The following is a 16,147-nucleotide window of genomic DNA, read 5'->3' as shown; positions in this document are numbered from 1 at the left end:
TCACGGTATTTCTGGGCAATTAAACAGCAATGAAATACATGAAATATAGATATGTTTAATGCCTGACTGTGGAACATTCCAGGAAAGCAATAACATGTTAAAGCAGACCTGTTCTGCAAAATTGACTTTTCAGAGCTTTTAACTATGTTGGATTTAATTCATCTTTATTCCAAACTCATGGTTCACTTTTAAAACAGACAAGGACAGTTTTAAAAATGTCCTTGTTACTGCAGTTTTCTATCATGGAAGTTAGCGGACTTGTTTCTCTTATTAAGTCAGTCATTAAATCAGTTTTGCAATTTAAAATGTGCGAAATATAACAATGATCCACAGGTGTCATAGATTATAATTATATAGCAGACACAAGCACAATCTCTTCTTGAATGGAGAGAAGCAGGTAGTAGAAAAGTTACATACTGCTCCTTTAACAGCAGTGTTGCAGATACATCTAACAGGAGCTTTGTGTTTATGGTTAGACCTTGTGGAGCTCTTGGTTTTAATGATGGACCATCTTTGGATTTTCTGTTGTTGAGTTCAAATGCTGCACTTAAGTCACCCACTACTTGATATGAGATACATACTAAAAAGTAAATAAATAAATAAACTTACTCTTATTTATCTTCATTCAGATAAATGTATAGAATCTGTGGAGCCCAGGTAAAAAATCTTTGCTTCACTCTAGTTACAGAAATGACCAACAGCTCCATCTAGTGGTCGTCTTTAGTGCTACTCATTGTGTTTCAGGTGAACCAGAACCAGAAAGTTGGCAGTAGGATCCTAGCTCGTATACTGTTGTTGTGCCCTTGGGCCCCTACGTCTTAAATTGGCAGCTATAACTCTCAGTCTACCCCAGAGTAATAGTTTAACACCTCTGGGTATCAGGAGAGAGGGAATAATCTGTTATTAATTGTGCCTGAGTGTTCAAAAAGAGCTATGAAATTATTATATACTAAGCTGAAAAAGGGAAGGGTTTTTCTTTGGTACATTAATATGGGGTTATTGGGTGGATGAACAGCAAAGTGCATATGACAGGTAAAAGTGCACATTTCACTAAAACACAGTTAACATTATTATATTTAAGATTTTATAATAAAAAAAAAAGGTTAAGTTGATAATTTTTCTTCCTGGTTGGACACAGGCAGCAGATATGACATACACAGAGGTAATTCCTTGACTGTTCGCAGCAACTATAATGTTAACAAGAGCCAAAACTAAGCAAAAAAACACAATTGGTATAATTAGACAAATAAAAATAAATGACAACCATTTTATTTTGTGAAATCAATGTTTAAACTGTCAGAAAAATGCCTTCATTTTGTGGAAATTGTCTATGGATGGAATTTTCAGTGTTGATGACAAAGAGGTGGATTCGGTTTTAGGACTCAGCGTTACTTCCGGTATTTTGCAAGTTATTGCTTTTGACTTTTCTCCATACACTGCCTCTTGACCGATGTAAAATTATGAAGAATATTTACCACTGGTACTGTCCCATCAAACCAGGTAATAATTAGAAAAACATGTTAAACTGTCAAATGCACTTAAAATGATCAGTATGCCAAAAAATGCATCCAGCTCCTAATAACTGTTTCAACATGTAAGATTAGTACTGTTACTGTTACTCTCCACTAAACCGAAGTCCTTCCTGTGTGATTGGCTCAGACCCGTATCCTGGTGACCCATGGCATCAGCTTCCTGCCTCAAGTGGACAACATCATGGTGATGGTGGAGGGTGGTGTGTCGGAGATGGGCTCGTACCAGGAGCTACTCAAACAGAACGGGGCCTTCGCAGAGTTTCTTCGCAACTACTCCCTGGAGGACATCATCGAGGAGGAGGCCAGCGGTAATTTAGCATGCCAAATCATTCATGCTCATATACAAATCCACTTATATAGCATATTTATATAGACAATTTACATTTTGCAGTGCCATAGTATAGTTTACACGAGATAAAAGATTCTCTACTGAGCTCCATCAAAACAGATGAATCAAAAAAAAAGGAAATAACAAATAAGAACTACAATCAGATATGATTAAGGGAACTGTATGTAGCCTGCACTCTTACTGGTTTAAAAAAAAAACTCTTACAATTACAACTGAACCTGGGTTTCCAGTGTGTAAACCTGTAGATAGATGACACATACACATTTTACAGTACATGAACTGGCCATGCCTCATGTGAAAGCTCAGAACCTCCAGAATTTATTCATTATTCATTGAGCTGCAGAGACTGCACTAACATTGATTAATGATTGCCGCCCAGTTCTGGGGTTTAGACAGTGAGGATTAAGATCAGAGAGAATCCTTTTAGGCTTAAACCAACTGGATTTCAACAATGAAACTGGCAACACAAATGAGAGACTCCTGTGAGGCTCTATCTGCTTTCTGACTGGATAATCATCTTGAACCAAACTGCCAAGTATTAACATAAATAAATGGGGCATCATGTGCAATGTTTTTGTAACAAAGAATAAATCAGTATTACAGTAGTCATCAGTAAAATTTGCATTTGACTGAACATGTTTACATCGTATCTACGAATAACAAAATCTTACAGTCTCTAACTTTAAATAGTAAATGAACTATAATAAAAATTAAATTAAATAAGGCAATAAGAGAAATTTAAAAAAAAAACACAAACCGCCACAAAAACTATGATAAATGTTGACCACAGCTACAATCCCACCAAACCACCTCCAAGTCACAATTAGAAAAACATGAAAACCTGTCATCAGCACTTCTCATGGTTCTCATGGTTACATAAAAGCAGAAGTGTTGAATGCAGCGTGTGCATAACATGATTGTTTTCACAGAGGATTTAATAGAAGAGGAGGAACTGTTCCCTGAAGATGCCCTGAGTAACCACACAGACATCGTGGACAATGAACCAACCATCAATGAAGCCAAGAGGAGTTTTTTACGGTATTACAGTTATTTAGGATTTTCACTGGCTTGTTGTCGATTATTTAGCAACATTATTTATATTTGCAGTAAAGGTGCATTATGTAACTTTTTTGACAGAGAATTTGTGACCTGCTTATCTGTTTTTGCATGTTTTAGATTACAGGTGTTTTTATTGCATTCTTCTTATTGTGAGTGGAGTTGTCAATTCACTGATCTGCCCTGGTGAAATATTACAGCGGAAACAATCCATGGGTTTAAGACGGATGAAAATCTGTTGCCAAAATATTTTTAAAACAACTTAAAATAAATCACGACCTATAAATCAAAGTTACCAAAAACACTCAATTTCTTAAAAAAAAAAGTCTGTTCCTCTGTGCTCCTCCAGGCAAATCAGCATCATCTCAGCGGACAGTGAAGGCGCGCGGTGTCGCTCTGTGAAAAGACACGGCTGTAGTCAGAAGAAGCACGTAGAAGCTCAGGAGAAGAAACCTAAGGAGCTGGACAAACTAATCCAGGCAGAGACCACCGAGACCGGCAAGGTACAAGCGCACACCAGAGCTACTGTCAATGTTCTACAATGTTCTCTGCTTTCCTTTGAGCTTTTAGCAAGGAGCCTACAACAATTTCATCAATTAAGTACACTGCATTTGACAAGAGATTTAAACACCTAGACACCTTAAGATACCCACATTATTTTTTTTAATAGTTTCACAAAAAAATGAAAATATAAAAAGACTGTTTATGTGCTTGTTAACTAGTGTAAATAATGTGAGCCTCTGCACAACAGCACAAGAAATATATGTACCTGATATTTTATGAAAAACAGGCCTAGTTCATTCTAACTAGTCAACATGAAGAGTGTTTTCTTTTTTTTACAACTCTTAGAGACCAGTGCGGAGTTTTCCCGTGACAGTAAAGCTAAAAACAACTAGAATGCGAATGTGCACTTCCAGATTATCTGACAATAAACAGAACAGAATACAGCAGATATATTCTGGCCTCAAGAGCTGATTATACAATATATCTGTACTGGGGCAAGACAAATTTTGCTCAAATACATGGAACAAATTGGGTACATTATCATTATCTTTCCAGTTTTTAGTGGCTAGTGCTCTTTTGTGTCCCAGTTAACCCTTTGTACCCTGCTGCCCTACACCAGGTGAAAGTGACAGTGTACCTGGAGTACGCCAAAGCTGTGGGCCTGGTACTGTCTGTGACCATCTGCCTGCTGTACGGCTGCCAGAGCACGGCCGCCATTGGAGCTAACATCTGGCTCAGTGACTGGACCAACGACGCCAACGGCAACTACACACGGGAGCGCGTTCAAATGAGGGTGGGGGTGTACGCCGCACTGGGCATTGCACAAGGTGAGCTGTCCTCTATTCGTCTACTACATTCAGAAGCATAGTGGAAGGCAACAGTGGACGGGCCTTCCTAGTAAAGGTGCTATGGTCTTAAAAGCACCTGATTTTTACTGTCTTTCAAAAATTTGAAAAACAGAAGTACTATTTTAAACGATTTTTAGGGTCCACAGTGTATAAGTGCTTTTCACAAATTTCAGAAACAAGACTAGAATTTTGCTGCTATGGTAATGCAAACGAAATCTAGCATGCTAACAGCTCACTTCCTGTTTTGCAGTGGGTAAAATGCATCATAGTTAGATATAGAGAGTACACAGCAGTCTCATTTTCACTCTAAATGCTTCACAGTATATCTGTGCTGAGTTGCTCAAATATATAGAAGAAATCTGTTGTGATTTTTAACTCTTTTTAACTCTTAAAAAGTAATGTGAAGAAGCCTGCCCACTGTTTCTGTCCATAGAGCTGAGGAGTGTGTCGTCAAAACATCACGGGAATACTGACCAAATCCATAGTGATTAATTAAACTAGTGGTTCTCAAACCTTTTACATAAAGTAACACCTGAGAAAATATTTAGCTTTCCAAGCAATACCAGATCTATCACAGGACTATAAAATATAAAATATGTCTTAAATAGGACTACACTATTGCAAAAGAAGTTTTAAACAAAGGCCAAACCAAAAGAGTACAGCAACATGTATAAAAGTGACTCCAGATTATGTAAAAAGAGACTTCTCTCCCTCATTATTAGCTTACTGAGTTGTATTTGGAGTGATATCCTGCTAAATTCAGTTTCACCTGTCCCCACCCACTTTTCTACACAACACTGAAATTATTCAAAAACTTCCTATTCCAGGTCAAACAACTTTAAAGACCTATTGTGGTTGTGTCCGGAATAAGGTTATAATCTATGAGACCCGTGGATTATTATGTTATAATTTGCACATTTTAAATTGAAATATTCATCTAAAAAGACTTAGTAAAAGAAACAAGACCGCCAAACTCTTGTGTTACAAAACTGCGGTGCCTTATGGGACAGAGTGCATGGAACAAATAGAGGTCTGTACTTAAGAAGCTAATAGTATTATTAATACAGAAGGTGTAATGAACCTAATCGGACTATTGAGACGTGAAGTTGTCTGCACCTCCTATGGATAGCTGCACATCACACTAAGGATTTTTTTTTCCATTTGTACCCAAAATCAGTACTCGGTGCTGCTGAATCCTGCTTGTATCACTGATTAAGAAATTGAAATTAATTAACGAAGTAAGCAGTGGGCACATGTCGGTGGCGATGATAACGGGGTAGAACAGCAATATGGGCGTCTTAAAAATAAGTGATTAAATGTTCCTCAAACAAGCACATATCACTCCAAATACAACTTTGAGAGGGTAAATGAGAAGGTGTTTTAGATCAATATTAGGTATAATCCTCCAGCTAAGGGTAGTTCTGACCAACTCAGGATTTGGAGATAGATGCTCAGTGCATCGCCCACAGCCTCAGCAGTATTGAAGGATGGGTCAAATGTAGAGGACCAATTTTGTAAGCTCGATTAGCCCCAGGGCCACATGCACCACAGTTTTGAGAACCACAACTTTACTTCTGAGTTTGTTTTGGCTAATGGTGCCTGCAGAATTTTCCCATAATGTTAAATGAAGCACACACTCTATAGAAAGGATGTTATGTTGTAACTTTGGAAATGGTTTAAAGATGGAGGACAAGTGAGTTTTCTATGGGGAATGTTTAGTATTCCAGGTTTAAGCCAAAGTTTTTTTTTGTTGTTTCTTTAATCAATTATCTACTCTTGTTTTTTCCCATATCAGTATTATAGCTGTCTTGAAAACATACAGCCTCTTTTCTTATGTTTTTATTTCTTTTCTGTCCTGAGTATCTTTCCTCTTAAAGGCCCCGGATCAACTCTCTCACAGTCGTGTATTAACCCTTGCAGTCTGACCTCCTCCTCCTTCCCCCTCTCCGCCTCAGGTATTCTGGTCATGATATCCTCCCTCACCCTCTACATGGGCAACATCGGAGCAGCCCGTAAACTCCACCTAAACCTGGTCAACAACAAGCTCCACACACCCCAATCCTTCTACGACACCACGCCTATAGGCCGCATCATCAACCGCTTCTCTAAGGATGTGTACGTGATCGATGAAGCCCTGCCCGCCACAGTGCTCATGTTCCTGGGAACCTTCTTTGTCTCGTTGTCCACCATGATAGTCATAGTTTCCAGCACACCCATCTTCGCCGTGGTGATCGTGCCCCTGATTTTCATATACGTCTTTGTGCAGGTACAGCTCCTCCTCTCCGGAGCGGTGGATGTATTTCTCACGGCACACCTCCTGCATGCCAGCAATCAACTTTAACCCTGCTGTTTTTGTCCCTCTTTTGTAGCCTGGCAGACCGGAGCCTAAGCCTTTCTCTGCTACTACTGCTGCTTTCTTCTTTTGCTCTCCCTGCAGGCACACTGTCTTCTATATTTGCACTGAATGACCTACACACAGTACTTCTGGCCCCCGTGACATCATAATCAGACTATCTGATCTGTTTGAACCAAAAGGTCTCCTTCTCTCTTCTCTTGGTTCCCCCTGGTGTTGAGTCAGTGTTATTACACTATATTACACTAGAGTAGTCTGAATAACACCACATTTGTTTTAGGGAGTTCTCTGTGGGCTGCTGGAGATGCATCTCATGTTGGACTTGATTTTTAATTGTCTTATAGAGAAGCATATATAATTTGCTTGGAGCGTAGAGTCATACACAGTGATGTTTGCATGTACTGTGGGTATATGAGGGACAGGTGTTGACAGGTGGAGTGGCTGTTAACCTGTCCTCCCTCCCTCCGCAGGTTTGTTCTTGTTGGTAAACGGCCTGCTGTGCCGGGCCTACAGTATGCTGCACGCAGCCAAAGTCACACACTGCAAGCTGCTGTGCGGGGTTCTGCGAGCCCCTCAGGCCTTCTTCGAGAGTACCCCCATTGGGCGGTTACTCAACCGCTTCAGCAAGGACGTGGACGCTATTGACTCTCACATTCCAGACAATATAGACATATGGATGCGCACTTTCTGGTACACTCTGACTGTGCTGCTCATATGCTGTGCCCTCACCCCAATGTTCCTCCTAGTCATAGCCCCGTTAACACTGTTCTATTGGTGGGTTCAGGTAAATAGGACTGAGTCTACTAACTCATTAATACATGCATGTGAGTGCAATGAGTGTGCTGTAGCCTGCGGTCTGTGTGTGAGGGTGTAACTACCTGCTAACTGCCACTCCTCCATAGTCTGCAGTCGCTATAAGTGCTTGAGTAGACACTGTGCATAGTTAGACACAGTGGGAGTAGTTGTATAGAGTAGGTGTAGCGGGAGTTGTTAAGATGTCCTGTCTTCACTGCTCACATGGAGCTGAGACACAGACCTGCTCTGGAGGCATCTGTGTGCACCTGGCTGTTCTGATGATGGTCACTGTGTTCCTATGTCCCATTTGTATGTTTACTCTGCAGCCATCACTGGACATTTGTACTGTACTGTTCTGGTTGGCACTTGTTAGAATGTAGAACAACCTCAAGAGGGCACAGTTAAGCTTTTGCAGTAGGGGCCAAAGTCTGCTTGTACTACAAACAAAACCACCAGTACAGGAAAATCTAGTTTATTTGTCACATTAATGTATTTCTCCCCTAAACACTGGTACCAAAGATGAGCAGCCTGATAATACTTATGAGGGGTTGTGCAGTCTGTGTGTAGTGCTCTGTACCTGTCACCAAGCACTGGCTCTGTGGCCCACTAACAGAGCTCTGGCCCATGCTGCATGGCTCACATCTTCACACCATCTTATCTCTAACATGGTCCAGGATTTCACTACATGCTGATCTCATTAACTAACCATTATATAGAAGCCTTGTATCCACACTCTACATGCCATATTTACTTTTAAGCTTTTGATTAAGTCGACACAGGGTTTGTACAGATGCTCGAGATCCTTAATTTTCTCTTAAAGTTGTACTATGTAACTTTTCTTGTGGCGGGTCCGCTATCTGGCAACACAATAACATTTCCATCAGTACAAGCAAACAGTGGACTCCCAGTTACACAGTGCACCTTTAAAGTATAAAGTATACAGTACCACTTTATAGTGACTACACTTTTAAAAGCCTTAGTAAAGTATGAACAAAGACTTAATTCATAATGAACAAATAGTTTATTAAAGCAAATCTATTATTCAAAATCAACTTTTCAGAGCTTTTGATCATGTTACAGTTTTCCCTGTCATCATTTACTCACCCGAAGTTGTATTTGGAAGGATTGGTGCATGTCTGAGCGTGTGAATCGCTTATTTTCAAGGCACCATTTTACCGATCATCTCAACCGTTTTCACCACCACTGTTGCACTCCCGCAGCTCTGTACTCATTTTGTTCTCCAATTTTATTTTCTTAATCGGTGATACGTGTAGGATTCATCAGAGTCACATAGTCAGTTTAATACAATTGAAAAAAGATCCACTACTTGCAAGTGAGATGTTTAGCTATAGGAGAGGTGGCAGCTGCACGGCTCTTTGTTGTGATGACATTTACGCCAGCATCAGCTCCCCAGTGGGCACCGCAGTTTACTAACGCAGACATCAGACTTGTTTATTTTATTTTATTCATTTTAGATGAATATTGCAACTTAAAATGTCCAAATTATAATATAATGATCCACGGGTGTAATAGATTATAATTATCTAGCAGACATAAGCCCTATTTCTTTAAGAATGATTCAGGATTAGTAACTACTAATATCCTAACTTCTAATCTAAGCCTGAACCACTCACAATAAACCATCTGTTCATTATTAAATCTTTATGCTATATTAAGCCTAGTTAAAGATACAGTATGTAACTTTCTGGCGATGGTACACCACCTGCATGATTCCACGGAAATAGAAAGTTAAAACCATACCTCTATATTCCCCATGGCTATAGATACATTTAATGCCATACTGTGGAATATTATACCCAAAGGAACAAAATCGCCACGGTAACACCCTTGCCCAAGCGAAATAAGAAGGTTTGTGGTGATGTAAGGCCAGTTCAAGTTTTTCAGTGCAATAAAAACAACCAAAATGAACAAAAATATTAGGTTATTTTTGAGCTAAAAAGTTACATACTGTGGCTTTAAGGTGTAGATATAAACAAGTGGTACCACGAACACTTTAAATAAAAGAGAGACAATCAACTGCAAATAAAAGCTTATGCATGTTTCAAATTATGCTTGAAAACTGTGATCCGGGAACAGTTGTACAAACCCTGCCGACCTCACTTCCAGCTCATAATAACATTTATAAGAAACACCACATTGTTGAACCTGGCTGGCATGTAGACTGTGCAACCCGCGCAGCTTTGGCATCACATCAAGCGTGTTGTCGGAGCTTTGCAGGCGCCAGTTAGCTTTCTGTTAGCGTGTGCATGGGCTGGCCGTGTGTGTGTTCAGCTACATTTTGGAATACATCTCTGGCTGTTGTTCAGTTGTAACGATGTTTTTGTCTCTCTCCCCGAAATCTTCTCCAGAGATTTTATGTTGCCACATCACGACAGCTAAAACGCTTGGAATCGGTCAGCCGCTCTCCCATTTACTCCCATTTCTCGGAGACGGTGACGGGTTCTAGTGTAATCCGCGCCTACGGCAGACAGTCTGCCTTTGTGCTGATGAGCGATATCAAAGTGGACGAGAACCAAAAGAGTTACTACCCGGGTATAGTGTCCAACAGGTAGGTGGGTCCTTTCTCAGAGACCAGGAAGCAAAGGTGGAAGGAAAGGCACGCAACACGCACACACAAACAACACGATTAGAGAAGAATTGATACTTTGCGGCTGACGTCATTAACATTTCCTGGGGGTGTGACGCTAAATAAAGGCTCTGCTCTGTTGGAGACTCTGTTAGACTTCAATCTGAGCTTTATTCCTGAAAATGTGTTGTTTACATCCATTTTGTATTTTTTCTTGAGTTTTTTGTCAGTGTTCGTGATGTTTGCATTGTGTCAACATGAAAACTGCTGAACATTACACCGTAGACATATATGTAGAACCCCCCAGTGTGATGTCAGAGCAAAGTTTCAATTACAATGTTCTCTGTTTTTGTTAGAGAATGCCATGGCGTAGCTAAATTTGGCAGTTTTTTTTTAAGCCGCCGCCCCGCCTCACAGAGGTCGACGATAGCAGATTTGTCTTACCCTGGTAGATTGACAAATTTTTATCCCAAATGGAAAATTCAGGCACCTACAGTCAACATGATTAGATAAGAAAATTGTTTCATCTACATTTGACATACTACCTTCGTATCAGAGAATACCATGGCATAGTTATTAAGCCAGATGCCCTTCCTCATGCAAGTTTGCAATAGCGATTTGTTTTATTTGTTTTGTTTTTGTATATATTGATAAATTTAAATATATAATGTCATAAATACACTGTTAACTCCTGAGTAACAAGTATGTTGCTAAAAAACACATTCATATAACACATATTTTCTGGTATTCTAACGGAGTCCCTGTCGTGCCTCGTTGACTCCCCTTGTCTGTCTGCAGGTGGTTGGGAGTGAGGATTGAGTTCATTGGGAACTGCATCGTGCTGTTTGCTGCTCTGTTTGCCGTCACTGGGAAGGAGAACCTGAGCCCGGGTCTCGTGGGGCTGTCTGTGTCCTACGCTTTACAGGTACAGAAAGTCTTGTCTACATAGTGTCAGATCCTCCGCTGTTTTGTTTGTGTGAAGTTTAATTGTTGTGTTTGCCTCTACTAATTTATAATATCTGCGAAGTCTAGGTGGGGCTTCTTTTGGACCATATGAAAGAACTAAACCAACCACTGTTCAATCTCCTTATGGGACAACAAAACTGGAAACATTTGTAATGAATAAAGCAACCTGGGAAGAGCGTTCCTTCATGTTCTCCCCACTATTCATTCAATAGTGCAATTCGGGAAATTCAAGAGATTGGAAGGCTGTTACATTTCTCCAGATTATGCCAAATATGATCAAGTGAAGGAAGAAATTTGGCTTTATACATCAGTTCATGGGTTACATGTATTCCCAAATACCACTTGAAAGGAAAAGGACCTTTAGTAAAATGTGTTTTGTAACCTGAAAAGTAGCTGAAGGTGTTAATTTTCTCAACAAAGCAAAACACAGACACATCAGGTTCCGTCACAACCAGCAGAATGTCATCTACGTGTCATCTGAGTGTGATCTTATGTTCTCTATCTGCATTTTTAAAGCCACTAATATTATTATCTATTCTGCCTGGTTCCTCTAAAAATAGGAAAGTAAGAGGGATGTAAACCATTTGTAAGCACTGCTGAGAGAGGATTTGTATGTAAAATTTTGATCCAGTTAACGAAAGTAGCCCCAATTTATGTAATGTATGACAAATCTCTGACAAGTGGATTTAACCAATCACAGTGACGCGCAGAAGCAGTGGGTGACTTAAGATACGCCTTAATGATACAAACTGAATCGTGATCTTGCCTTGAGAAAATTGTGATTTATTTTGGCATATTGCCCACGCCTAATTTGTAGTACATTTAGTTGGCCAAAAGAGCTTATTTACATTGCAAGAGTGAAAACATGCTATTTGTACTTGAATGTATTTTAATCCATCCCATTCCCCACCAGAAATGAAACAGGAAAAGATTTGTATTAAATAATTTTACCGATATAAGTACTAGAGTATATTGTGTAGTATGGGTTTATATACACCAGTATTTCTAATGAACAAATTTTCTCTGACTTGCCAAATGTGCTTTTAAATTGGCCTGACTTTTCTATTTCTCTGACCCATTTTAGCTCAAATCAACAGCTTACTTGTTTCAGAATAGATTTTAAAGGTCTTGTATTACACAAAATTGACTTTTGTGAGCGTTAAGCCGTGTTATAATGCTGTTACCTCATCAAAAACATATCTGGAGTTGTGTTTCATTCAAACAAGTTTGAGTAACGAGCTGAAAATGCTCTGTTCCACTTTGTGATGTCATACACTGTGTAGTTTTCAAGTTAACAGCTACACTTTACTTTGTGTTCAGCAATGTTTGGCAATTCCAGGGCTGAACTCATCTAAATGATTCCAGTGAAGGTGTATGGAGTTTAAAAACACAGTGGAGCACTTCCTGTATTACCACATGACATCACAAGGTGGAGAGAAGAACACAGCCTAAATATACAGGATTTGTTAAACATTTGATGAGGAAACATTATAATATAGATCAAAAATAGCTCTGTTTGGGCCCTTTAAAATGAATATTTGGTGTTTTACGTGTTTGAATACTGGATACTGTCTTTTCATCTCACATCACAGACCGCTCACCAAGGGCAGTCAGTTTGTGAAAACACTAGTTCATACGTTCTATATAGTGAATAATAAATAATCTAACATCTTGTTTCCCGCAGGTGACCATGTCTCTGAACTGGATGGTGCGCATGACCTCTGACCTGGAGAACAACATTGTGGCAGTGGAAAGAGTGAAGGAGTACTCCGAGACACAGACTGAGGTGAGTTTTTATTCAGGAATTTAACCACAATCAAATACACATTGAGGTCAAACGACACCGAGCTATGAAGTATAAGTACTTGTCAGGGCTGGAAAGTTACTAATAACAAATATCCCTGTAACTGTACTTGGCACTTTTTTCATAGTTTGTCCGGGGGTGCGACTTATATTCAGATTCGACTTATATGTGAAATTATTAAAATACTGTATATAATTTCACATCTTTGTTACTGACACAGTGACACCTGCACAAGTGCTCTCTAGGCTTCTGTACCAGTATCTACTGCTCCTGTACCAATAAAAATAAAAAAATGTCACCATTACGGTAATTTAAAAGACATCTGAGAAAGACTGAAAAAATGCCCCCGTCTACCTCCGGAGTTGGTGGAGTTGTTCCAAAGGATGAAAAGTTAAATGGATTTAGAGATTTGGAGTGAGATCGAGAGTAAACTTTTTAGATTGTTTTTTCTGCTTTAATTATTTGATTAACTGTTAATATTTTACATTAACAAACCAGACACGTGTTCAGTTCTGTCTGTGCTTCATGTAGCTGATTAAATATAAATGTGTTATGTTAGCGTGATGTACTGATATTCAGCCTGTGGTTCTCAGATTTATTATTATTATTATAAATTGCCTTTAAAGACAAAACAATGTCTATTCTTGGTCTCAGATGTTCTAAAATAAATTTCCCCAAAAAAGGTGACTTATAGTCCAGTGCGACTTTTTTTTGTTTTTTTCTTCATTATTATGCATTTTTTGGCTGGTGCAACTTGTACTCCAGAGCGACTTATAGTCATTACATTTTAAATCACAGAGGTTACTGAGTGTAGCCCTAGTCCCAATCCACAGTTCCCCTCTGTTTCTTTCTGAAGTTTAAAGCTACAAACACACAGCACTGCATCACCTGCTCTGATGGGCCAGAGCTCAGACCATGTGCAGAATGCTGTTTTAAACTGTTTAATTAATCCAGTTTTGTATAAAAGACTCTAAACTAAAAAGTTCTAAAATGCTCCTACAATTGCTAAAAAAGTGAGTACTAATGAGTACTTTGAGTAGCATATTTATGTATACATTTACTACATACTTTATACTTTAATGACTTAAAGCCACACCAACTTTTTATCCAAAATATAGACTTAAATAAAAGTATGCTTGTTTGGTTTTCCTTTTGGAGCTTTTATTGCACTGAAAAATGTAGAAAAACATGAATTATTACTGAATGGGCTTGTATTTCCACAAGCCTGAGTCTTATGTAGTCGGGAGGAGGGCCTCCTCCTGCTTGTTTCCATGGAAATGTTGTTCCTTTGGCTATAATGTTCCACAGTATGGCATAAAGCTTATCTATCTCCACTGAGAATGTTCTTAAGTGTGGTTTTAACTTTCCATTTCCATGGAATGACGCAGGTGAAGTGCCACCTGCAGAGAGTTATGCTGTGTTACTTCAAGTACAAATCTGTGTACATTGTTAGCCATCAAATTTTTCTAAAATGTCCAAATGTGTAAATACTTGTGATTGATTGACTAATATATTTACCATTACTTTTAACTGGGCACACATTCCCAGTCCTCTGAACTACTGCTACTTGTTATAACATCCTCAGCAGTGCCAGCCTGTTGCACAACACATGTGTTCAGTACACAGCGTTCTGCCTTTAGCTGCTAGAGTCTTTAGTGAACACATTTGTTTTTGACCACTAAGTCCATCCCGCGGGTCCGATAAACATTTGGCTGCTACATGTCTGAGAATGATAAACAAATTAGAACGCACTTAATGAGTTGTTCAGGAGAGCTGTGTTTGTGTCCCCAGGCGCCATGGGAGATCGAAGACAAGAAGCCGCCTCCTGATTGGCCGCTGCAAGGGAATGTGCAGTTCAAAGACTACAGCGTGAGATACAGGGAGGGACTCGACCTGGTGCTCAAGAACCTCAGCCTGAGCGTCAAAGGAGGAGAGAAGGTCTGCACTCCTTTTCATCAGGCTAAAGCAGGAAATGTGGCTTTTAACAAACATTACTTTAGCTTTGAATCAGGTTATAATCACTGAAAACATGGCTGAAGTTGTGTTTCATTTGTGCGTGCTTAATTGTTTAGGTTGTGAGCTCCACTGGTATACATACACTTATAGACTTAGATTACTTGTAGGCATAGTTTAGCACTTCACTTCACTTAATTGTCCTAACAAAAAAATTAGTCTTTGAGCCGTATTAATGGAAGTGTATATAAGATTTCAATTTCATAAACATGACCTACCTATGTCAAGGTAAACATTTTCAAAATAGCTTTTACTGAAAACAGTTGCAGTGCTGATTTATGCTTGATTATAAAAACACTGGATGTGATGGCCAAAGTGTTTATGTTATGATTTGGTGTTTTTGTTCTCAAGATGATTATCCAGTCAGAGAGCAGAATGAGCCTCACATTAATCTCTCATTTGTGTTGCCAGTTTCGATGCTCAAATCCAGTTGGTTTAAACCTAAAAGGACTCTTTTTGATCTAAACCGTCACTACCTAAACCCCAGCACCTGCAGCCAATCATTAATCAGTGCTAGTGCAGCCTTTGCAGCTCAGTGAGTGAATTCTGGAGGTTCTGAGCTTTCACATGAGGCCTGTCCATACAGTGAGAATGAGAAAAACTTGTATTTTTCCTCTATCTGCAAATTAAGGCACTGGCAACCCAGGTTCAGTTGTGAATATAATACCTCTTTAAAGTAAAACAGCGCAATGAGTTTTTTTGTACAGAATTTTAACCATTGCTATTTAACACAGAAAATTGTCTTTCCTCCTCCAAAGTCTTCCATCTGCTCCAAACCTCATGCTTTTACTGACAGAGTATTGGCTGTAGACCTCTCGGCTAAAGCACATAGAGGTGGTGAAAAGAAGTAAGCTGTGTGTTTTGTGTGGTGCAGATTGGGATAGTGGGTCGGACCGGAGCAGGAAAGTCCTCCATGACCCTGTGCCTGTTCCGCCTGTTAGAGGCAGCAGGAGGAGAGATCACCATCGACGACGTGAAGATAGCAGAGATTGGCCTGCACGACCTACGCTCCAAACTCACCATCATCCCTCAGGTGCATTACACATGTACACTACAGTCCAAAGTCTGAACACACTTTTTTATCATTGAATGTTTTTGTTTTTTTTATTTTTTTTATTTTCATGATTATACTTATCTTGAGTGAGAATTTATATCTGTATCAAAACCACAAATGACACATATGGAATGTGGTAAAAGTGTGAAATAACTTCAATCATGATTTATATTTTAGATTCTTCAAAACAGCATTACTCTGCTTTGATCACTGCTTTTTACACTTAGCATTCCACTAATGAACCCTGATCAGACACAGCAGTGAAGTGACTTCATCATGAAGCTCA

The 16,147-nt window shown here is 39.3% G+C and overlaps 1 protein-coding gene across 4 annotated transcripts in view; it reads left to right on the top strand.

Moving 5' to 3' along the window:
* The window catches only part of abcc3 (ATP-binding cassette, sub-family C (CFTR/MRP), member 3), a 67,150-nt gene that overhangs the window by 46,557 nt on the left and 4,446 nt on the right, over nt 1–16,147 (top strand). For 2 of the 4 annotated variants that reach the window (XM_033984236.2, XM_033984234.2), the window contains exons 19-28: nt 1,660–1,840; nt 2,811–2,919; nt 3,287–3,440; nt 4,061–4,268; nt 7,113–7,426; nt 9,807–10,006; nt 10,823–10,949; nt 12,675–12,776; nt 14,586–14,732; nt 15,682–15,840. In XM_033984236.2, coding sequence (XP_033840127.1) covers nt 1,660–1,840; nt 2,811–2,919; nt 3,287–3,440; nt 4,061–4,268; nt 7,113–7,426; nt 9,807–10,006; nt 10,823–10,949; nt 12,675–12,776; nt 14,586–14,732; nt 15,682–15,840 — 1,701 coding nt within the window. Of the gene's footprint in view, nt 1–1,659; nt 1,841–2,810; nt 2,920–3,286; nt 3,441–4,060; nt 4,269–6,244; nt 6,556–7,112; nt 7,427–9,806; nt 10,007–10,822; nt 10,950–12,674; nt 12,777–14,585; nt 14,733–15,681; nt 15,841–16,147 lie in introns of all 4 variants that reach the window. The other 2 variants (XM_033984237.2, XM_033984235.2) reach the window with 1 other exon arrangement.

This window comes from Periophthalmus magnuspinnatus, chromosome 19, assembly GCF_009829125.3.
Source record: "Periophthalmus magnuspinnatus isolate fPerMag1 chromosome 19, fPerMag1.2.pri, whole genome shotgun sequence".
Lineage (NCBI taxonomy): Eukaryota > Metazoa > Chordata > Actinopteri > Gobiiformes > Gobiidae > Periophthalmus > Periophthalmus magnuspinnatus.
The sequence above is the reverse complement of the archived record's forward strand: the minus strand, read 5'-3'. Positions and strand labels throughout refer to the sequence as shown.